Source organism: Aptenodytes patagonicus, chromosome 18, assembly GCF_965638725.1.
Source record: "Aptenodytes patagonicus chromosome 18, bAptPat1.pri.cur, whole genome shotgun sequence".
NCBI classification, from domain to species: domain Eukaryota; kingdom Metazoa; phylum Chordata; class Aves; order Sphenisciformes; family Spheniscidae; genus Aptenodytes; species Aptenodytes patagonicus.
In genome coordinates this window covers 720,139-742,249 of record NC_134966.1, presented here as the reverse complement: position 1 = coordinate 742,249, position 22,111 = coordinate 720,139, and the positions used below count along the sequence as shown (strand labels likewise).

General features: G+C 51.4%; 1 protein-coding gene across 2 annotated transcripts in view; it reads left to right on the top strand.

Moving 5' to 3' along the window:
• TRAF2 (TNF receptor associated factor 2) overlaps window positions 1-22,111 on the top strand; it is a 27,335-nt gene extending 5,224 nt beyond the window's left edge. For both annotated transcript variants that reach the window (XM_076355144.1, XM_076355142.1), the window contains exons 5-10: window positions 10,139-10,210; window positions 11,957-12,031; window positions 12,751-13,110; window positions 14,091-14,268; window positions 17,828-17,976; window positions 18,741-22,111. In XM_076355144.1, the coding sequence (XP_076211259.1) occupies window positions 10,139-10,210; window positions 11,957-12,031; window positions 12,751-13,110; window positions 14,091-14,268; window positions 17,828-17,976; window positions 18,741-18,959 (1,053 nt within the window). In that variant the 3' untranslated portion in view covers window positions 18,960-22,111. The remainder of the gene's footprint in view (window positions 1-10,138; window positions 10,211-11,956; window positions 12,032-12,750; window positions 13,111-14,090; window positions 14,269-17,827; window positions 17,977-18,740) is intronic.

The window sequence follows — 22,111 nt, the reverse complement described above, 5'->3', positions numbered from 1 at the left end:
GCGAAGTTCTCTGTGTTATATGAACCTAAAACCTACGTCAGACCCATGAGCTTGGGGAAAGTGCCATGAAAGCGCTGGAAACAGGCCACGATCCTGTTTCCAGCCAGCTGCCCCTGTAGCTACCAGGGCAGTGGGACTGGGCGTTACTCACTGGCTGGCCACCCGTCGCTCCGAGCTGTTCTGGGCCACGAACCTGCTGGACAAGATGGTTTCTCCACCCCTACTCTTCTCGAGGAGCCCATCAGCTCTTTCATCCAGGCCTTCTTTTTGTGGCCCTGGTCCTTAGCACGTATACAGCTAATGTGCATCGTGAGAAGCGTGTTCTTGCTGAGGATGGCAGTGGACTACATGCTTCCCTGTGCTTTCCGACAAGTCAACTCTGCTGTGACAACTTGCATCGTTAAAATGCATTAGCAGTTAGTAGCGAATGTATATTCACCTGTGAAGCTTTGGAGCTCCTGAAGGACAGGTCTGTCATCCCCCTTGGAATGGAAGAACCACCATGTGGGGGGCCTGAGATAAGAGGAATACATTTTATTTCCCTCTGACACTTGCCCTAGGTAAGATTGTAGCCCTGTGGAGCTTTGGTAGTGACTGAGGTGTGTGTCAGGAAAAGGTTTAACCTTGGTCTGTCTAGGCTAACATTTGGATTCTCTTTGCAATGCCACTGCAAGGTGGCAGGAAGAAACAACAGCTGTGGATCACGCCTGAGTTTTCTGCGTAGCTTGCTGAGCCTGTTAACAGAGAGATGCTTCTGTGCCTCTGCTTCCTTGGCCTGCTGTCTAGAACCTTCCACTTCTTCATGCTAAAAGTTCAGTCCAAAAAATGAGGGGATGCAGGGTGCTAAATGGTTCTCCTGCTGTGAAGCCCTGAAAGGGTACAGTGTGTTTTACTGAGGTTCCAGGTTCAAGCTGTGCTGTTGGTGCCTGCAGATTGTTGGACCCACGCTTTAATTTCTGCTGGTGACCAGTGACTAGGAGTCTGATGCCCACTGCAGTGTCCAAAATGGTGACTGTAGTAAGTGAGCTCATCTCCGTTAGACTAAACCAAACTATATTTGTCAGCAGCTTCCAATGCTATTGATTGTGCTGTGACTGATGAGCTCTTCTGGTTTAAAAAAAATCTTGAGTTCCTGCAGGGCTCAGCAAAAATCATCAGCTGCCAAAGGTCCTCCCTGTGTGGTCTTACAAGTGTTTGAACGCAGGCTTGAGTCCAGCCAGGACTTGCGCTAGAAGTTCAAAAGGGCAATGAGTTGTCCTGGGATAAGTCTTGTCGTCTTGCAAGGCGGCGCGTGTGTGTGATGCTCCGGGTTCTTCTGCACAACGGCTTAAGAGCGTCTGAACTGATAAGGCTGTGCCTCCTTTTTTTTTTTTTTTTTTTTTTTTTTTTTTTTACCCTCCACCTAATCTTCAAAAGGTCCTGTTAGGTGCTTTGCTAAAACAGAGTACGTTTCGTAGAGGTGCGGCTCCGGAGCGCTTGGGCCGCAGGTCTGCAGCGCTGATCTTGACTGTCACGGTTTTTGTTAGTCTTGGGGCAGCCTTGTGCAATGAAAGGGGAGCGGGGATTTCGAGCAGTGCTAGTTGGTTCGTCTCGGGATTGAGCCTCTCCTGCCTGCCTCGGGTGGCATTCAGTCTAATGGGGGTAAGGTTATTTTGTGCCCTTTTGGGAAAAGCTGATTCTTTCCTGAGAACTGGTGGGAGGAGGCAAGGTCTGGCTTGCGTTCTCTCTCCTCCCAGCTGCCTGCCAAAGAGCTGTGGCATTTAATCAGGCCTGGCTGTCCTCATGTGGTTGGAGCTTAGGAGATGGTAAGTGTGGCTGAAGGAGGGCCGATGAAAGGAGGCGTCAAACGACCGTGTTAGCCCAGAGTCTCTCTTGGTACCATGGACTAATGTTAAACCCTGCCTTACGGGTAGGCTTGTTAGTTTAGTGCCGCAAAGTAGAGTTTGCCTCGTGCAGTACGGTTGCATCTGTAGCCAGCAATGTGTGTAACGTCCTGCAGCAGCTCAGCGCTCCCACTATGGAAAGTCCCTTGCTGCGCTATTTCCGACAGGACATGGAAAGTCCCTAAGAGCAAATTCATTGTTTGCTAATTTAAAAATCGTGTGTTCGTACTGAGAGACTTAGTCGGCTGCTATCCACTTACAAATCAAGAGATACTGTCACTTCTGGTTTGCTAATCTTATCAGGGCACGAACAAGGGAAAAAAATGTTCTGCAGCTGAAAAGCTCTAGGTCTTCAACTTCAAAAAAATTAATAAAACTGATTTCAGTTTTGCTTTCTGTTCAGGCAGACCAAAGTTCAGGTCTCAAAGGGACATACAAAACTGAAAGAGTTCAGTCTGCTTGGATGTGACTTGCACTTCTGCTTAAAGCTGTGTGAAGCGTGTGAAATATTTAAGTGCTTAGCACATGTCTGTGTTTATAAATGCATTTTTCAGAGTTTGTAAATATTGTAAATATTTAGTGGCATTTGGATAAAGCAGTTTGTGGTGGGGCTGCAGGGTTTTTCCTTTTAATCAGTAACCTCTTCTCATGTATAGGTTTCCTGATGAGTCTGCCTGAATGTACATACAGAAAAGCAGGCTGTGGGCAGGAGCCTTTAGATTCAGGTGGAAATTCTGAGGAGGGTTGCAGAAACTAAAACTAGCCCGTTAGAGCAAAAGGAAAGACCAAGAAAACATGTCCTGTGATATCCAGGCAGAGGGAGTTTGTGGGTTCTCAGCACTGGAGTGTTTCTTTTCTTGCCTTGCAGTACCTCCAATTGCCTACGTCTCTCTCCTGTTTTATCAACATATCTTCAGTTCTCATATACCTGTTATTTATGCTTTGCATACTGCCAGCTCCCTTTCTTTGCCCCCCACCAGGATTGGGATGGGAGGAGGGGGCTGTAGAGGGGTGTTCACGTGGTCAGCCTTGGCGTTTCCATTTGTTACCCCAGACAGAGGTTTTAACTATGCCCCGTTCATCTCAGGAGATACGGAATTACTTGAGACATAAAGAAATGGAATTGTCTAAGTTTTGGAAGGAGAACTAAGTTTTAAGCTTAATCCTGACAGCAGTATTTAAACTAAGTTGGGAGGGGTGTTGCTAGGAAAACAGATGAGCTCGGCTAATGAGGATGGGTGACTGTCATCTGTTGTGATAACCTATCCTAATCCAAACTGGAGGGGATGTGTTTTCCTTGTAGTCAGTTGTCACCATGGTTTTGAAGAATTCACTTTAATTGAAGCCTGGAAGGCTGTGGAAGATGCAAAACTCAGAATTTAAGTGATGTTACTCCAAAGCCCGTGGTGTTGGAGAGTATGTCTGCAGCCCCTTCTGGGCTACGTGGCTTCCTGGGACCAGGAGGACAAGGTAACTGGGCTGTGCCTTCTTGCCCAGTGTTCCTACTGGGAGGTGCTGGAGAAGCGCTGCTGCACCTCGTGTAGAGAAAACTGTCTCTCTTCAAAAATGCTGCTGGGGGCTCTGAGCCAGGGGGTTCTCCTGCTTCGTGATGCTTCACCGTTGCATGCCCTCCCTTTCCAGCTGCATCCCAGGAATGCCCTGGTGGTGATTTTCAGCTTAGGCTGAAAACTTCAGCTTCAGGCTTTTGCACATTGCTTAGAACAGAGCTGCTGGTCTCCGAAGCTACTTCACCTGGCTCCTGTTGCCTCCGAAGTGTACTTCCGAGTGTTTTATAGCGGTATTGTCTGCATGGATACAGCATTTTAAGCACTGTGGCAGGCACACTTGATGATGCTGTAGCAGGGCAACCAGCCTTCCTTTTAAAATCGGGTACAGCATTTATTGTCTTTTTCTGAAGGTTTTGGCTCCAAGTTACAGTATGGTGTCAAAGTGCAGTTTGCAGCCAGCTCCGGCCTGATCAGCAGTTTGTCCCAGGACCAGACCACTTTCTTGTGGGAGGATCCCTGACTTCCACGTGCAGGTGACCAAAAGGACCTCCTGCTTTGGAAAAAGGGATCTGACACACCTTTACTTTCCAGAGCTGGAGCTGAGGTCCCCAAACAAAACCTGGCCTCCCTTACAGTCCCCGAAGTAGAGTTTATGTAGCTGGCTGCCCAGACACAAGGCAGTTTCCCATCCAAGCCCGTGGTGGGAGGTAAGCCATGGGGAGTGCCGGAGAGCACGTGTGGGAGGGGGTTGGAAAGCCCCAGCTGTAGAGGGTCTGCTCTTAGCTTCTAAAAACAGCTCAGCCTTCTTGCGGTGGCCCACCTAATTAACAGTTTTGGCATCTGCCCCTTGAAAAACGAAAAGCTGCAAGTCGTGAGCTTTGAAGCTGAGGCGAGTGCTCTGTGTCCCTTCTAAGCCGTGATGAACGCCCTCAGCATGAACGCAGCTTTGGGAGTTGTGGGGCAGCACTTCACGCCCAGGGAGATGTTTCTGGGGCTCCACGTGTCTGGCAGGAGCCAAAGCCGTGATCACACACGCACTCTTGGGCACTTCCAACTCTTCGGACAGCCTAGAGAAACCGGGTTTGAAATCAAGCCACTCACCACAGGCTCGACTTCTCCAGCACGTGAAAGACACCCATCCCAGTTGTAATATTTGTCTCATCTCCCCTTTTGTGGGTGCCAGTGGTGTTCTCAGCCTCGTGCTGTAACAGCCCTTCTGTTCACAGCCTGCACCTTCGCGCTGGCTGCGAGGGAAAGGGGTCGGCCTTGCCCCTGCCCACCATCTGCAGCTTGCAGAGCTTGGTCAGTATCAACACCACCCTTTCTAATGTGAAGATCAGGCAGACCACTGAGAGGCTTCATCCTGAGGCCCCTTTTGATCTGAGCGATTAAGGTGAAGCTTTGTGTGCTGGTGAAAGTACTGCTGGAGGGGAGGGAGATCTCTCCAGGGGTGTTGTCCTGGGACCTGGTTGACACAGGCAGTGCTTTTGGTGTGCTTAGAGCACAGCCGTCAGCACTGCAGCGTCTCCTGCGGCTAACGACAGCAGTTGACTGTCAGAAATAACTATTGGAGGTGAATTCAGAACAATGCTACGAATGTGCCAGCGCCTGGCATCGTTAGTGTGATGGTATGATTGGTGTTCGCTCCCTGGTGACAGGTTGTTCTCAAGCAGTGACCTCATTAGATGCGAACAGCACATCTTGGGGCATTTTTCACGCGATCATGACTGTAACTGTTAGTTGTAGCCTAGAAGACCTGCGGAGTTATCTGTGATCAGACGCTCCTGATTGCTTTGAACCTCCCTTATGTGTTAGCCAGCTGTTTACAGAGACTCGGCATAGTCCAATGCCGTAATTTTTAATTTCTTTAGCAAGCGGATTTTGTCTTTTTGTTTTGCAATGCAGCTAGCTGCATCTGAGGCGAGGGACAGTGGTGCACGGGCTTCAGCTGGCCGTGGGGCCAGGTCAGGTTCAGACTTGGGCATATCTAAAATGCTCTGGGGGTCTGGCCCCGCTCTGTTTCAGACTAGAGTCTGCCTAGGAAAATTATTCCTCTGAGATGATGGAGGGATTTGGAGAAAGCATCCTGGAGTGTCCCACAGCTCTCATAGTTCAAAGCAAACAGAGAAAGGCAGAGTCTGTTTTAGGAAATGTTAGAAAACCTGCTGCTGCTTTCAAATGTTTCTTGTACCTTCAGCCTTCTTCAAAACCTGCTACTGCTTCCACATCCGTATTCAATGCAAGAAACGCTGCCTTGATGCCCCTCTACCAATAAACCCCGAATCAAATGTCTGTCTCATCAGCCCTAAAAGCTGATGAACAAAACCATAGAAAGCTGAAAGCAAAAGTTGTTCTGCTGGTTCTGAAAAGAGGCGTGAGCAAGGCCCCTGGGAACCCCTGACATCTCTTCTGCCAATTTTTTCTCCTCAACTCAAGTGGACGCCGTGGCGTTGGACAGCAGAGTAAAGGCGGTGCTGGTTTCCCGTGCCATTGCTGCCGTACGCATGCCCACTAAAGCCACAAGCAGTTACCGATGGGAACTTAATCTTTGGTTTTGACACTTTCTTTGAGGTTTAATTATTTGTGATGCCAAGTGGACTTGCTTGGATCTCTGTCACCAGTGTGCCCCAGCGAAGGGAGCAGTTTGTGTCTGGCACCAGCTGATGTGACGGTCTCGGAACGCTCCTGTTCCTGGTTGGCACTGTGAATTACAGACTGGGTTCCTGCTTTCCAGCCCTGTGTTGCTGGGCTCCATGCAGTAGTGCGAGGACCATGTGCATGGTAGCCCAGCCCACCTGTGTGGGGAAAGCTTTGAGCTGGCCTGGCTTAAAACCAGCCTTAGGACTCCCCTGATGAGGAGGAGACACAGCACAGAAGGGCACATTGACTTCAGAGGAGCAGGACATCCCAAAGTACCTGTGTTTCATGACACATTCCCCCCTTGGAGGCTCCAGAGCCCCTGGGGACCGGGCAGAGGTGCACGAAGCAACTCATGCTTCTTGGCGCAAGGGATTCAGGTTCCCTCGAAACCTAGGCAGGCGTCTCTTTTACACTGGAGACCCATTTTCAGTGTTTTCTCTACAATTCTGTGGGCTTACCCTTTTTCTTGTAGGCAGGCTAAGATGCCAAAGGAGCCGTGTGCTGGACACGGCAGTGCCGGGGCTGGGGACTGCCAAAGCCCTGACAGTGCTCCGGTGAACCCTGTGCCACTTCAGCTGGCTTTCCCCTGCCGTCCTGTTAATTTTCCTTCCTTTTTGGTGCTCCCTTCCTGCTGCCAAGCCCTTCAGCTTTGTCTATGCTTATGGTTGCTGTTGCCATGCACGGAGGGGACTAATGGACTAACTTTCAAAGATCAGCCTGCAGGAGACTGTTTGCAGAAGAGCTGCGGTGTGCGGCTCGCACCAAGCCTGTTCTGCTGCGCCTCGTCTCTGCCAACCCTGCCCTTTGCGATAACCTTCCTGCAGGGCTCTGGCAGAGGCATCTCGCAGCAGCTGTTTCAAAGATGGCTTTTCTCAGCCGCCTGCCTTGCCTCTTAGCTGGAGGGGGAGCGTTGTGTCGCTCTGACGGATTTCCCAACACGGTTGCAAGACCTCCATAAAAACGGACTTGCGTTGATATGGCAGGTTATGAGCAGGGCAGCTGGGGAGCAGGTGCACCTCCCGCTCTGCCACCACAACACGGGGATGATAATTTTCAGTGGTAGCCTCTTCCATAGTTCAAGTCAAGTTTAGCAAAGCATTTAGAGGCGAAACGGCAATCGGATTAAACTGCAGTTTTCCCTTTTGTCTTACTTACACAGGCACAGCAGAGCAGCTCCTCCTGGCATTCCTTAGGAAACCATCATTGCATCCTCCAGGGATCAGCTGCTGTTACTAAAACCCCCTTTTTCCCTGTGTGTGCCTGTACTTTTCTGCACGGCTGCATTGAAATGTGCTGCCCCTGCTGTCGCAGAGCTGCCGTGAAGGGAACTGCCCGTCCCTGCTGGTTGAGTGCTAGGGGTGTAGGGGGATGATCCTGCTGAGTGGGAAGGACCCCGCTCTGAGCAGGAGTGCCCGGAGAGAAACCTCAACTGCAAATACTGCAAATTGCTTTTCTACTTCCCTGATGCTGACGTAGGAGTGTTACGGCGTGCGCACAGGCTCTGTTCGCCAGCAGGCCCGCAGGCCAGGGGAAGAGGGATCAATACCTCCGTTGCAGCCCGTTGGCGCTGCTGCGGAGAGGAGCACGGGTAGGTGCTGAAGGACTGAGCGGCCGCAGTGGTAACCCACGAGCGCCTGCACCCTGAGCGAGTGCTCGTAGGCTGCCCTGGTCCTTCCGAGGGCGGCAGTGGTGTCCGATTTTCTCCTCCCTCAGTTGGGCTCCCAAGAGAATCACCTGTTCTGATGGTGGCATGTGATGGTACAGGCTGCCGCTGGGTTGTCTCGCTGTTTATTTTTAGGGAGCGAAGATGATGTGCGGATCAATCGGCGGTTTTGGTTTTAATTGAGTGGGAAGAACGAGGTGTTGCTGTGCAGGCTGTTAACTCTGCCTGGTTTGATTTTCCTACCCCTGCTGTTGGATGCTGAAGGCTGGTCTGTGCCTAGGTTTACAGCTGGTGGGTGAGAAGTCAACACTGAGGTAACCGGAGAGTAGCCCTGAAGGTCTGAGTCAGACTGTTGTCTTCCAGCTCTGCTTTAATTCTTCTATTGCCGTCCCCTCTCTCCAACCCCCATCTGACTTGATTTCCACAACAGGTTCACTTTGGGAGAGTGACTCTGCTCTCGCCTAGTCCCGTTCACAGCGATGGCCTTCCAAAGCTGCCTAAAACGTTCACAGCAAATGCCTGGGTGTCAGAGATGCTGGTCCCTGCTGCAGAAGCTCACGGATGTGGGTTTGGGAAAGGTGCAAACAGGAGGATTGCCCCATTCCTGGGGGAGTGGATGCAGCAGATCAGGCTTGAATGCCAACCCCTGTTCTTCGGCTCCTGGGTGGGGTGGATTTCTTCCAGCGGCGATAGCATCCGTCTCTGTTTAGACACCCGCGTAGAGGGGGAAGGAACAGGGGATTCCAGAAGAGCCCGAAACTGTTTATACAAAAACCTTTGTCTAGAGGTTTGGAACTGTGCTGGTTAAAGCTAATGCTTCTGTGTCTTAAACAATTTACATACGGACCAGTTGCACTTTCAGCTTAGCTGTGCGGGGCTGGTTTCCCTTCTCATGCTGCAAGCTGGGCATGCTTCACAGGGCTGCCTGCGTGTTGGGTGTTATATCACGGTGTAGCGTGGAGTCGGGATGGAAGATAAATGCTGGGAGGTGGGGAGCGCAGAGGGGGTGGTAGTTTCACGCCTAGCACGTTGGCACGGGAGAGTATAAGTTTTAAATACTCCCTTTTTAAATAGTTGTCTCTACAGTGAAGTTTCCTTCCTTCAGCCAGACCGTCTGTTCTCATGCCAGCGTTTTGTGGGTCGTGGGGAAGATGCTATCCGGTGTTTCTAGAACATGAGAGCAGTAGGTGGGTAGAAGAAAGGGTTCAGCCCCTCTGAAGCGAGTGGGATGAAGGAGGGCGCTCTGCCTCCTCCGCCGCCTCTGCAGGCAGCGCTGTCGGTGCAGGCAGCGCTGCCCCGCCGAACCGCGCAGGCTGGCCGGTCGCTTCTCCAGGGACAGCGCAGTGAGGCTTTGGGTCTGGTTACTCATTTAAAGTATAAAAAGGAGAGAGTAACTAAGAAGCCAAAGCTGAGCCACTAATGGGTTTCACTTTCCAGTTTCTGATGTGGTAACAGTATTTAAGTTTGTGCATGTTTCCCCCTGCCCCCCAAGATAGTAACTTGTTTTAATAAAGAATAAATGTGACCGAGTTTTCAAAAGCATCTGGTTTCAGATGACTACTTTATAAATGCTTCTGGGTTTTTTTTCCTGTTACTACCGTGGCAGGATACTTCAGTGCACTTACCTTTTTTAATCTGAATTTTGAACTGCATATTCGTGGCATTTACAATACCTTGTTTCAACCGGTTGGTGTGTAAAGAGAAGGTTTAAACAGTGTGAAAATGACACAGAAAGCAGAGGCACGTTCTAGCATTCCCGATTTAGCTGGTATTGCTGGCCCTAGTATCTGCTGAGGACAGAATATCACATTGCCCTGATCATTTGTTCAGCTCCGCTGGACGCCAAACAGACTGCGTGTGCTCTGGCTGCAGGGGTGGGTGCTTGTGTGCAGGGGCTATTAAATGAAGCAGTTTTAAAATATTTTTTTTTTCTGGTTGAAAAATGGTTTTCTGATTTGAATGGGAAGATACTATCAGACAGCTCAGCCCAGCGTGTGATGAGTAGGTTATGGGTTCATACTTCAGCTGACTGATAACCATTACAGTGGAAAAATTATACAAATTATCTTGCTGAGATAGTGGCTTACTTCACTCAACCTGCCTGAACGTGTATTTTCCTGGCAGAGCCATAAATGGAGCTTCCTGTTGATTATCTTGTCCATCAAAGCAGTAATTTTTTTTTTTTTTTTTTTTTTAAATTATAGTAGCTTTTAAATTGAGGCTGAGGCTACATAGGCACCCAAAATTCTGGTAGCCTGGAGATCACACAAATGAGTCAGCATGCAGAATTATCAGCGTGACCAAGATTTGAGTATAGGTTGGTAGAATACAGCGCTTTTCTGTAATAAAATATAAAACTACCCCGGTTGAATAGTACTCGTCATATAACCTCATTGGAGCTTTTATTTAGAGGACCAAATATTCTCCTGTCGATTCTTTTACAGGCTCATGACGAAGTCTGCCCTGAATTCCCGCTGACTTGCGAAGGCTGTGGGAAGAAGATTCCAAGGGAGAAGGTATCCATCCGACTGTCGGTGAACCGTGTGCCGCAGTGGTGTTGGGCATCCTGATGGGCTGACGCCAGCGGTCTCGGAGCAGGGCGGAAAACCGAGACCTTTAGAAAGTGGAGTGGGGAAAACAATTAAATGACAGCCGTTAGTACAGATGTGACCTTTCCATGAGACTCAAAATACTGGTCGGGTGCGAGTGGATGTGACTCATCGGCACTTGTAGTTTTGCGTTAGTGCTGCCGACGCCGCCTCCCTTTGAGCAGTGTGTTTGCCGTGTTTGGGTGCAGAACCTCCATGGGAAAAGCACGCTCGTGGGTTTAGAGGGTACTTATGTCCTATGTAAAGCAACTATATCAGCCACTGCTGCAATTATGGAAAGGGAACCCATCTCCAGCTAAATTAATTTATTTCTAATTAATCGTGTAATGGAATCCATGTCTATAGGGTCTTCATGCTGCTGGCTCCTGGGGCAAGGCTCAAAAGTCTGAAAATTAAAGATTTGGGAAACATCTTCAAAAAGCACTTTCATCTGAAACTGTCCTGCCTGCTACGGGCAAATATTTTTGGTAGCACTGTTGCAAAAGGCCCTTGTAAAAGGGCAGGGGGAACAGAAGCATCAACAAGATGAGCAAAGAGTTCTAAATGGGCAGCGTAACGAAGGGCTTCGTGCTGGGGTCTTGGGATACAGATTTGCTTGTCTGCAGGCTGAAGCTGGAGCTCAGCACAGACTAGGCTTGTAGGATTCCCATAGGTGATCTATCCTTTGTTTAAATATTAACTCCCTCTTTTATCTCTCTCCAAACTTTTGTTGATGAGCTGCAGCCGTTGTAACTCTGAGTAACCTGACTCATTAAGCAAGCCAGATGGATCTAGAAGCTTTTAAAAAAGTGGTTTAAAAACAGTTTTAATCGACATCTGTTGTAGCAGATGTAGGTGTTAAATGTGGAATATGGTTGTTGTTCAGAACAGACCACTGATATCTGATGATGAGAGGTATATCAAAACCAAGATGATAATGTGCCAGTGCTTGTTATCATTAATCATGCACTGTGTGGGAACCCAAACGAGTCATCTTGGCGGCTGGGGGGTTGGTGGCACTTCTCTGTAGAAATATCCACCGTTGGCCTTGGTTCTTCGTGGCAGCTGCCAGACGCGAGGCGGCCGAGGTGTGGTGTCCGTCGGCACCCCAGTGAGGGGATGCTGGACCCAGCAGAGCATCTTCCCTTGCATGGGTGGACCTGCAGTAATTGCTATAAATACTCAGGCAGGACCACCAGGAAGCATTCTATTCTCAGATTTATAACGCTTAGCTGGAAGTAAAAATACCAAGCTGTGGCACATCCCGACCAGGGATACATGAAGTGGACAACATTAAATGGCTGTCTGTCTCATAGGGTTGTTCCTCATGCCTCCCCTTCCTCTGCCCTCAGTGAAGCTTGTTGCTCAGCATCCATAACGTGTACCTGTGCTGGCTGCTTTTTCTTTCTTGCATATGCAGGTGAGAAGTGAGACCTCCTAACTGTCAAGAGAAAGAGAAATAAAACTTCCTACCAGGTGTCAGTACTATATTTATATTACAGTGAAAGTCATACCTAATGGTAGGCAGCGCCCAGGTTTAACCATGCACTTTGGCAGCTAGTGATTAGCGGTGGCTTGGGGGTTCTTGAGATCGTCTTCAGTTTCCTAGACGTCAGCGAGATGGAGAGGGAGCTACTGGGGACACATAAGATCTAACGTTGCCTTCCTTTCTAGTTTCGGGACCATGTGAAGACTTGTGGCAGATCTAAAGTGCCTTGCAGATTTGAGGTTGTCGGATGTGCTGAGGTGGTAAGGGCTTGTCTGTTGATGTTTATCTCGGGATTTGTTTTCAGTTCCAGTGTTAGAGTTAACATGCAAACTGCTGTTGCCCGAACTGTCATAGATGTTTGCATTCAGATATTTAAACAAAGTGGTGTTTCAAACCCTTTGCAAATGGAGCTTAACATCATCTGCTGTCCAGAGTTTGGGTATCCAGAGAATGAACTTCATGTGGGAGGAAACCTCCTTCTTGAGAAACACCCCGAGTGGCTTGAGACTCTGGTGGTTATGCTGCTTTCAGCTGTAAGCACGGAACTGGGCATCTGGTGTCTTGCTCTCCTGCTAGAGCTTGGGCCAGGCCATATTTTTCCATGTGACTTAGTTTTCCCAGCTCCTACTGGTGATGTTCATGTAAATCCCTCCTCAGGAGGACTACGTGAGGCTTTGTCCTTTGGTGCTGTTAAGTACATCCGACGGAGCCCTTTTGGGGAAGTAATGGAGGAAGACAGAGTAGAACAGTGTGTACAGCTGGGGAAACATTAAGCATCCGTCATTGTATGTGATTGCAGCATTTCTAAAACAAAACAAAAAAACCCACCCCCAAAACAGGTTTTTAACTATCTTTCTTTGGTTTTTCCCCTTTATAATTTAAAGCTAACGTTGTGACCTCAAGAGGAGGAATTTGTTCTGTGGATGGTGACAGTGTAGATTGAGCTTGCTGAATGGGGGATGTTTTTCTCTTCATGTAGGTGGAAAATGAAAAGCTACTAGAACACGAAAGCAAGTGTTTGGCAGAGCATCTCTACATGCTACTGAGTTTTGTGCTCAGCCTCAAGGCTGGGTCTGGAGACCTAAAGCCCCTTCCTGCCCTTTCCTCATCACAAAACAACTCCCCGCTACTGGCAGCAAACTCTCTGTGCTCGGAGTCGGAGCTCTCCAGGTCCCTGGAGCTCTTGGGAAGATGTGAGGCCCTTGAGAGGAAAACAGTGACCTTTGAGAACATTGTCTGCGTGCTCAATCGGGAGGTGGAAAGAGTGTCTCTAACAGCCGAAGCCTACAGTCGGCAACATCGACTAGACCAGGAGAAAATCGAAACACTGAGTAGCAAGGTGTGTAACCACTGGCTTGGGCTTTCCAGCACTCTGAGCAGAGACTTTTTTCAGTTTCCTTTCCATGTTATTAGCTAGCAAAGCTTCACCGCCTAGCCCTGAATCTCCACAAATCCGAAGGCAGAACTAAAATATAGTTTGTGCCTGTGCCCAGCCCTCAAAAGCTTCCTGGAAAAGATGGGAATTAAACTGGCATGCACAAAGCATTCAGATCTCTGTTAGTAATCAAGTTATGCAGACACCAAGATGTTGTTCCTAGGTGAAGTTTTCCAACGAGAGACAGAGTACCCAGCATTCCACTGGATCTCTCTGAATCCACGGGGCTGCTCACCTTCCAGACCTTTCAAAAGGAGTAATTGATGTATCATTACAAAAGTAGTCACTGATGCTGCACTGCAGTGTTGTGCCAGGCATGGTCTGGAGGTGTGAAGAAGCTGCCCCCACCGGTATGCTCCAGCACGGGCCCTGCTGAGCGCTGCCAGCGTGTCTTGGCAGCTGGGAGTTGGGCAGTTTGCAGCGTACCTGTGCTCTCTTGGCAAGGCAGCTGCCAAAACGGGCATGACCCTATGTTAGCTAGCAGACAGTCTCCCTGTGGAGACTTTGTTGGCTGGGTGTAGGTTCTTCTCTTTCTTAATCTAGTTTTGTTGCAATGCTGAGCTGTTTTTTTTTTTTCTGCCCATCCTCACTTCTTGTGCTGCTAACGTAACGGAGCTGCTCGTTGGGAGGATTTTTCCATTCACTCTGCGAAAGTTTCCAGCTCAAGCAGAGTTGTATCGATGTATAATGACAGGGTTCAAAAGGAAGCTTCAGTGAATTGGCTTACGATGCTAAATTTCTCCCGCCTGTGACCCCTGTCAATTCTGGAGAACGTCTCTCACTAAAGAGTCGTCCTGAAGGGGATGCTGGTGTCTGCTGGCTTTCTTGGGTCTCACAGCAGTACGTGTTTCTAACCAGGCTGCACCGTGTATCCCACTGAGCAGGTCCGGCAGCTGGAAAGGAGCATTGGGCTCAAAGATCTGGCCATGGCTGAGATGGAGGAAAAGATCCGCAACATGGAAGCTTCCACCTACGATGGAGTTTTCATCTGGAAGATAACAGAATTTGCCAGGAAGCGTCAGGAGGCGATAACAGGCCGCTCCCCTGCGATCTTCTCTCCAGGTTATTGCCCACAAATTTGCAAAACTGCAAAAGCCTTTTGCGTCTCAGCTGAGTGTGGGATTTGTAGCGGTGCCCTTAGCAGGGGAGATGCTGGCCATTCAGATGTACTTCTGTTCTGTCTCCCTTTCCCCATGGAGCCTGGAACTTTTTTTTTTAGCATTGGGCTAAATGAAACTGCTCTGCTGAAAGAGGTGCTTTTTTGATTGCAGATGACCTTTTTCATTTCTCGTAACAGGGAAGGCAACCCTCTTAGCTCCAAATAGCCCTGCATAACCCTTTAGTTAGAATTAAAATACTCAGAGACCATAAAACCAGCAATAAAATGGTTAAGGAAGGGAGGAAATATATATTAGAGACCCAGAAATATATTTCAGTGCCTAAAGCATGACGGTGCAAGAGACAATGTCTAAATAAAGCCCAAACCGTACCTAGGGAAGTGCTTGAATATCTGTTAGAGGAAGGGGCTCTCCTCGCACAACTGCCCCAGCCCAGCACTGTTCCTCCTGTTCTTAAAAAATAACATCTCAGACAGTGAGCAGAAGGTTGTGATCTGGCTTGTTCGCTTATGAAAGCACTTCCCAGACTTGCAGCTGTAAGATGAAACCATCTCTTCACACAATTTCATTGCTCGGTGGGGAGCTTACCTCACAACGTAATGGTTGAGGAGACGAGTTTGTGTTTGCCTGAGCAGGAATTGCTGCGATCTAAGCATGCTGGAGAGCTTTTTCAAAATGCCCAGAGCTGCATGCAAACCTAGAGCACGTACCTTACGCCTGCTTCCTGGTGCTGTGAAAAAGCAGACTGTGGCTGGGCCACAAGGTAAAAGCAATTGAATTTTAAAAACTATTTTTAAATCTGTTTTCTGGATGAAGGCTGTTCAGAGTCCTTTTTCCCTTGAAAAACTGAAGGAAAAAAGGATTCCCCTTCTTGACGGGGACTAAACTGCTACTGAAACTGTGCACATGCAATTAGCGTTTCCTTTTAAAAGTCAGCAGCAGCCATGGAAAACCCCTGCTCTCTGTCCCCTTCGGGAAGGGCAGCACTTCCTTCCTTTTCTCAAAGCAAACAAATCTGCTTCAAATCTATTTTGTTTGACTTAGAGAGAGGACCTTAATTCTTGCATCCTGTCCATCTCCTGCACCGTGCCCGAGAGCTGCTTAACCCGAACATCTCCAGAGGCTGCGGTTTGGAGGGAGGTGCTAGACAGAGCTGACTCTTGTCCTCTGGCCACGGGCGTCCTGGCTCGCTGTGCCCCAGCTCGGGGGCTCCTCAGGCCCCTCCACGAGCTGATGCCACCTGGGGTCCTCGCAGGGGCGTGGGGTTTGTTTTTCTAGGTTGGAGAATCAAGTCAGCTGGTGGAGGGATATAAGCATCAGAGTCAGCCCAAGGGAGGGAAAGGGGTGAAACCTCTCTGAATGCAAGAGGTTTAATCTGTCCAGTCATTTGTTCGGCCGTGCTCTGAATGCACGGTTCCTCCCAGAACTGCAGCTCGTGGTTGCTGGTGCCTCCTCCTCCATGCTGCGTGCTGGCCAGTCTCCATCCCGTGCCTGGCAGCGGTGGCAGGGCAGCAAAGGCAGGGCCCAGGGCTTTTATAAACTGTTTCATCAAAGGAGAAAATACTTTGCAGGCCACCAGACTGTGTTTTGTGTTGCTGGTTGGTCTCTGCAATCTGCTAATGAAAATCTTGTATGTGGCTGGAGGGATTGGAAGGTGAGGGTTGCCTCTGCCTAATGCTGGGACTGCTTCTGGAAAAGGCAGGACTTTTTTTTTTATCTTGCAAGTGCAAAGTACAAGGCCTTGTTTTCCTGCAGTAGTTGATTGTGTCATTTAGATGAGAGATCCTCATTCCTGGTGCTGCTTTAGCTAAGAAAATTAGGCTGAGAAACAAATGTTTCTTGTGGAGGTGGGGTTTTTTATCTTAGAAAGTGAAGCAAATAGACTAGTGCTGTTCAGTCTGGGAAGGAGACAGCTGGGAGGAGAGAGGTCTACGTTGCAAATGGGATGAAAAAGGGAAATGAGTAGAATTGTTTGTTTTGTATTTAAACGTAAAGGCGAAGAAATACCAAATGAAATCAGTGTTAAAACAAAGAGAAGGAAGTAGAATTACCACTCACTCGCGTTGTGAGGACATGACAACTGCCACAGGATTTTGCAAAGGGCAAAATCATAAGCGATCAAAAAGGCAAATCTGCACGAGACAGGTTCACTGGGGGCATGAACCGGGACAGTCAAAGCGAAGCTCCTGCTGGAAAGCCACCCGCTGCTGGCCATCGGATGCCGGGGGGCGGCTTGCTGGGCTCTTGCTTTGCTTCCGATGTGCTTCGCCTTTGCTCAGGCCGGTGGGAAGCAGGATGCCTGGTTAGTTGCTCTGAGCTGATGGTGTGGTGCACAAGGCGTTTAGCACTCTGGCTACCTGGTCCCTTTTCCTGGGTACTCCCACTGCTCTGGGGCTATCCTTCCTCCAGTTCCCCTCCTGGTTTTACATTCACAGGGTTAACAGGAGTGCTGAGAAGCCTCTGGTGGGCGGTGAGGATGTGCTGCTTGGACTAGCAGAGGGTGGCATCTGCCCTGAAAGCCTTTGGGTGAAGCAGGTGGAGAGGAAGGACTAGAGGAAACGAGTTGGGGAGTGCCAGGAGGGAAGCGGGTGACAAAGCCCTGATCTCTTGCTCCTCGCCCTGTGGAAGCGCACAGTATCTCTGCTAGTGCTAGTCTGCCTGTGCACCAAGTCCTGCAGTAGAATACCGTCTCTGATCTCCTACTCCATGCCCTGAGGCTGCTGAGCCTCACCAGACCTGAGGCACGTAGCTCTGTGCCGCTGTGAGGGCCGTTTGCAGCAGGTCCCCTTCCAAGACGTATTTCTGTGGCCCTGCCATGGGTCTGGTGTCACAACATGGGCATTCCCAGAATTGAGATAGGAGAGAGCTCGAGATCCCAGAGCCCGTACCCAGCCGTGCCCACGCCATGCAGAGTGGCTGGCATCCTAACGGGAGACCGAAGCTCACTTGAGCTCTTGCCCCATCAGAGGCAGCCAGCTTACAAAGAGGTTGCAGTGAGTACTGAGGATGGTCTACCCCCAGTTGGGGTTTTTTTGGGGTGGTTTTGTTCCTGCTTGTCAGTGTTACTGCCATGAACTGCAGCTCCTTTAGCAGTCACGTGCAGCACAACTGGTGGGTCTGCGGGGGGGATGCAGTGGGAAGCGCCCAGCTCCCGGGCAGAGCTCCGGCTTCGGGCTCTGCCTGGGGTGCTTGTGCCTGCGGTGGCGGGTGGGGAGAGCCCGAGTGGCTGGCAGGCGCCCCGCTCTGTGCTGCAGCGCTCTGCGTCTCGGCTAGACCAGGGGCTTGTGACTGCCTGACCTTGGGCTGTCTCCAGGCCAGTCTAAGATGGCATCTGACTGTTCTTTGTACCTGCTGGCTTTCTGGACCACCTCTGTGGTACATGTATTTTAAGACCCAGACCTGGTTTCTTCCAGGATCCAAACTTCAGAGTTCAAAGGAACCTATTGGTGCCAGGCTTTGCTGGGTTTGACACTGACTGTGTCTGTTTTGCAACTTTTTGATAGCTTTCTACACAAGTAAGTACGGCTACAAGATGTGTCTGCGCGTTTACCTGAACGGGGACGGCACCGGGCGTGGGACCCATCTGTCCCTGTTCTTTGTGGTGATGAAAGGACCCAACGACGCACTCCTGCGGTGGCCCTTCAACCAGAAGGTAGGTTTGGGACAAAGCCTCTATGCCCAGTGACGTGCTCCTCTAGTTTTGCACCCACTTCTAAATGCCGTCGGTCTGGCCTACTTAGCAAGCAGAAGGAAGGACTTTGATTTGTCGGCCATCCTGGGGATTCCCCAGTTGTGCTGAAAGCACCGAGCATGCTACAGGGCAGGGGCACAAAACGGCAGAGGCTGCGGCAGGAGAGCAGCAGCGTGTTTGGAAAGCGAGTGGAGCCTCTGCATGAATTCAGGGCGAGGGAGGGTTGTCGTGGCCTCGGTACTCAGGGTGCAGCTGATGCTCACTTGGCGTCAGAAGCTCAGATTGCAGTTCCTAGACGTTGCAGGTTTGCGAAACACTTCAAGGCTGAGCGGGCAAAGTGCTGATGCAGAGAGGGGCCGCCTTCTTTCGTAAGGGGACGGCAACTCTGCGACTTAATGAAATACCTGCGTGGGGTATTGGTGTTGGAAGCGAATGCCACACCGGCCAGTTGTAGGTTTTCAGAGCCAGTCTGACAGCCCTGTGCTGCCACACAGAAGTGTCTAGTGACAGGGCAGGATGTGGGAAGGCTTCTGCAGAATGTCACCGAGATGACGTTCTCCGCTGACCCTACTTACAGGCGTTTCTCAGATTTGTAGGTGCGTGATGAGGCTATGGTTGCATTGGTACTTGCACGTTTCACAGGCTTCAAGTGGGAAGGTCACCGGGCTGGGTTTCCATGTGCTTTTTATTCAGCTGCTCTTGTATATTTTCATGTTTCCCCACAGGTAACCCTGATGCTCCTGGATCAGAACAACCGGGAGCACATCATCGATGCCTTCCGACCTGACGTGACATCCTCCTCCTTCCAGCGACCCATCACAGAAATGAACATTGCCAGCGGCTGCCCGCTGTTCTGCCCCGTCTCCGTGATGGAAGCCAAGAACTCCTACGTGCGTGATGACGCCATCTTTATTAAAGCCATCGTTGATCTCACGGGCCTCTAACCCTCCTCACCTCTGGGAGCAGTGAACACAGAGCCAGCCCCGAATGGGGCATCCCCCTCTTGTGCTGCACTTCAGGCAGGTCTCGGAGCAAGGAGGGGGCAAAAAGCAGGAGGGGAAAAGCCCTTCCCAAAAAGGGACCTTCGCTCTGAGTGGAAACAAGGTGTCTGATGGGAACCCTCTTCCCTGGTGTCAGAGAGACCTTCCCTGAGAAGAGGTTTGGGTGGACGTTCACAGTCTGTGGGGTACAAGAAGATCTGCTGCAGGGACTTGGGTGTCTGAACTGCCGCTGTCTGGGCTCCCAGTGGAAACCAGTGCAGCTCTTGCTCTACCAGTTTAGTGGACAGCCTCGGTGCTCTGTAGTAAAATAAGGATTTGGCCTGCCCAAGCACCACCTCACGTGGATGTTTGGCTCAGCCGTCTAGGATTTTTTTCAGAGATCTCCATGTTCCTGGAAGTTTTGTGTCCCGCAGGGATGCCGTTGCTCTGCGCTGCTGTGCCTCGGTGGATGGGAAGGGTGTGTGGCAGACTCGGTGCAAGCAGGGCGAGAGAGGTGCGAACTGGTTTGCTGCTGTTTTGGTGCCATCGGTGTCTGCAGAGAGGGGTGCTGAACTGAGCTGTGCGGTGGGTGGAGAGCGGTACCCCGCGTCTGGCCCTCGCCCTGTTTGATGGGCGGTTTGTGCTCTGAGCAGCGTGCTGGGAGCACGGGATGGGGCAGGCAGTGCCCGCTGCCTGGGAGGGAGTGTGGGGCAGCACTGGGGATGCCCGTGGTGAAAGAGAAGTGAATCCTCCCTGGAGACTGCCTGTCCTGTCCTGGGAGAGGAGGGTGATGCAGGGCTCGGTGCAGGACTTCAGCCCCCTGAACCCTGGGAGTCCCAGGTAGGTTTTTAGCCAGACCCTGCCGTTCTCTGCATGCCTGCGCCTGAGCAGCGGGGGGGCAGGATGGCGGCAGTGCTGGAAGCTGTCTTTACACACACAGATGCTCCTGAGCTGTCTTTCAGCCCCATCACGGGGCAGCTGCAGCAGCGCAGGTGCACCAGCTTTCCCAGGGCCCCCTCCAGCTGCCGAGCACGTATGGCTGCAGCTCCCCTGCCATCTGCAGCCGCGCTGTGCCATCCATCTGCATGGGCACTCACCTCCGCGGCTGCGGTGCTGACAGACGCGGCATGTCTCTTGTCTGCCTGTGTGTTGGGCGGCTGCTGGCCAGCCCCTGCCCTGCCCGAGTGCCCGCCTTGCCGACCAGCGGCAGCTTTCCCCTGTCCTTCCCTCAGCTCTGGGAACAGCGTGTCTGCTGGTTCCCGGCCATTGCACACTGGAGCACTCTCTCTGCTCAGCCCCTCATTGAGCCTGCAGCCACCTGAATAGGACCTGGGGTGGCTGGAGAAGTCCCTGAGTGAAGCTTGCTGTCCCCTTTTTGTCCTTGGGCTCCTGGCACCTCTCTGTTCTGGGCAGCCAGTGTTCAGCACCTGCAAGAAGGTCTCTGTATTTGTGAAGAAACTCCTGCCAGGTCCCTCCATCATGGCTGGCTGGTCCCTCTGGAGTTGTTTTGTTGTGGCCATTAGTAACTCTGGACGGGCCGTTAACTAGGCTGGACTCTTGAGGCTTTGCTGCCTTCTCTGCCTGTGCTTCCCTCACCTCTGTCAGCGTCCGAACGTGCCCCAGGAGATGGTTTGTTGGTCACAGGAACCTCCTGCACCCAAGGGTGCTGCGCTGGCCAGGGGGCCCTCCCTGCCTGTGGATGGGTGCCGGGATGAGCTTTGAGCCCCCCCTTCGAAGTCTCTGTGTGGATCTTACCATACCTGTTCTGGGCAGACTCTGCTGTTTCAGCAGGAGGAGGCAGACAGGAGCCTGTGCCAGCGCGTCCGGGGTCGGCGCAGCAGCTGTGGGTGAGGCAGGGGTGCTGGTCAGGCAGGGTGGCTGCAGCAGGGTGGGCTGGGAAACCTCCTGGCATGGCTGCTGTGACTCTGTGGAAAGGTGAGGGCTGTGGCAGAGGCGAGGGCCTGCCTGTTTCTTCCCAAGGGCAGACGGTCAGTGGGTGTGAGGTCCACCTGGAGCCGCCCCTCGCAGAACAGAGTGGGACTGGGCAGCTGCCCGCACCCTGCCTTGCTGCCGCTGCTCCCCCCAGGGGCCCTCAGCTCTTCTCAGGTGGGAGCGGGGCAGCAGGGACCCTTCCTTTGTGCAAGCCCCCTTCCAGTCTGTCCCGAGGGATGGAGCAAGCCCTGTGTTGCCACTCACCCTGTTGCCTCAGGAGGAAAAAAAAGCCTAGCAAAGCCCGAGCCCTGCTCCCACCTGCAGCAGCTCTCCATGGCCAGGCCCAAGGGAGGCTCCCAGCCCCGCAGAGGCTGGGAAAGGCCTGGAAAGGGGGAGGAAAATCGGCTCTGTTCATTTAGTCGTTGGGAATTAAGTGTATTATGGGGGCGGCGGGGGGAAGCTTTGGTCTGAGTTGATATGAATGTCTTTTCTTTGGTCTTGGGGTGCTGGACACCCGCTGCCTGCAGCAGGGCCGGGTGGCTCTGGCCACATAGTGCCAGGCGTGCCTGTGGAGACGCTGGCTCAGCTGGGGGGGGGGCGCTGGGCTGTTGCAGGGGGTGGGTGCTGTTCCTCCTACCCCAGCAGGTGCCCAGAAGGTAGGTGGGAGAGTCCATGCTGCAAGCAGGGATCAGGCTGGCCCCTTCCAGCCTGCGGAGGGGACACCGGGGCCATGCTGCTGTTAGAGAGGGGCACAGCAGGGGTATGGCACGGTGGGCAAGCCCCTGTGACAGAAGCTTTTTCTTGCTGCGGTGTTTCCCTTCCCTCACTGCATAGCTGAGAAGAGGCAGATCTGGTGCTGGCAACGCGCTCGGGTCCTTTTTCATTTTTTTAGCAGCTCTGGGGCTTGCAGCGGTAATTGTAGTGCATGTCCCTCGCAGCAGCCCGTGCGCTGCAGGCAGAGGTATGGTACCTTCCTGGGCACAGCTCTGCCAGCCTGGCTGGCACACAGAGGGGCACTTGGCACAAGCCACCACTGGATTTTTTTGTTGGTTTTTTTTTTTTCTTTTTTTTTCCCTTTTGACCACAGCTATCGGAGAACACCCATCTCAGCCTGGCACTGTGAAGTAAGTTTTTTTTTCCTTGAGGATGTAGTATGGTCAAAACCACTAATAAAAGCCATTTGA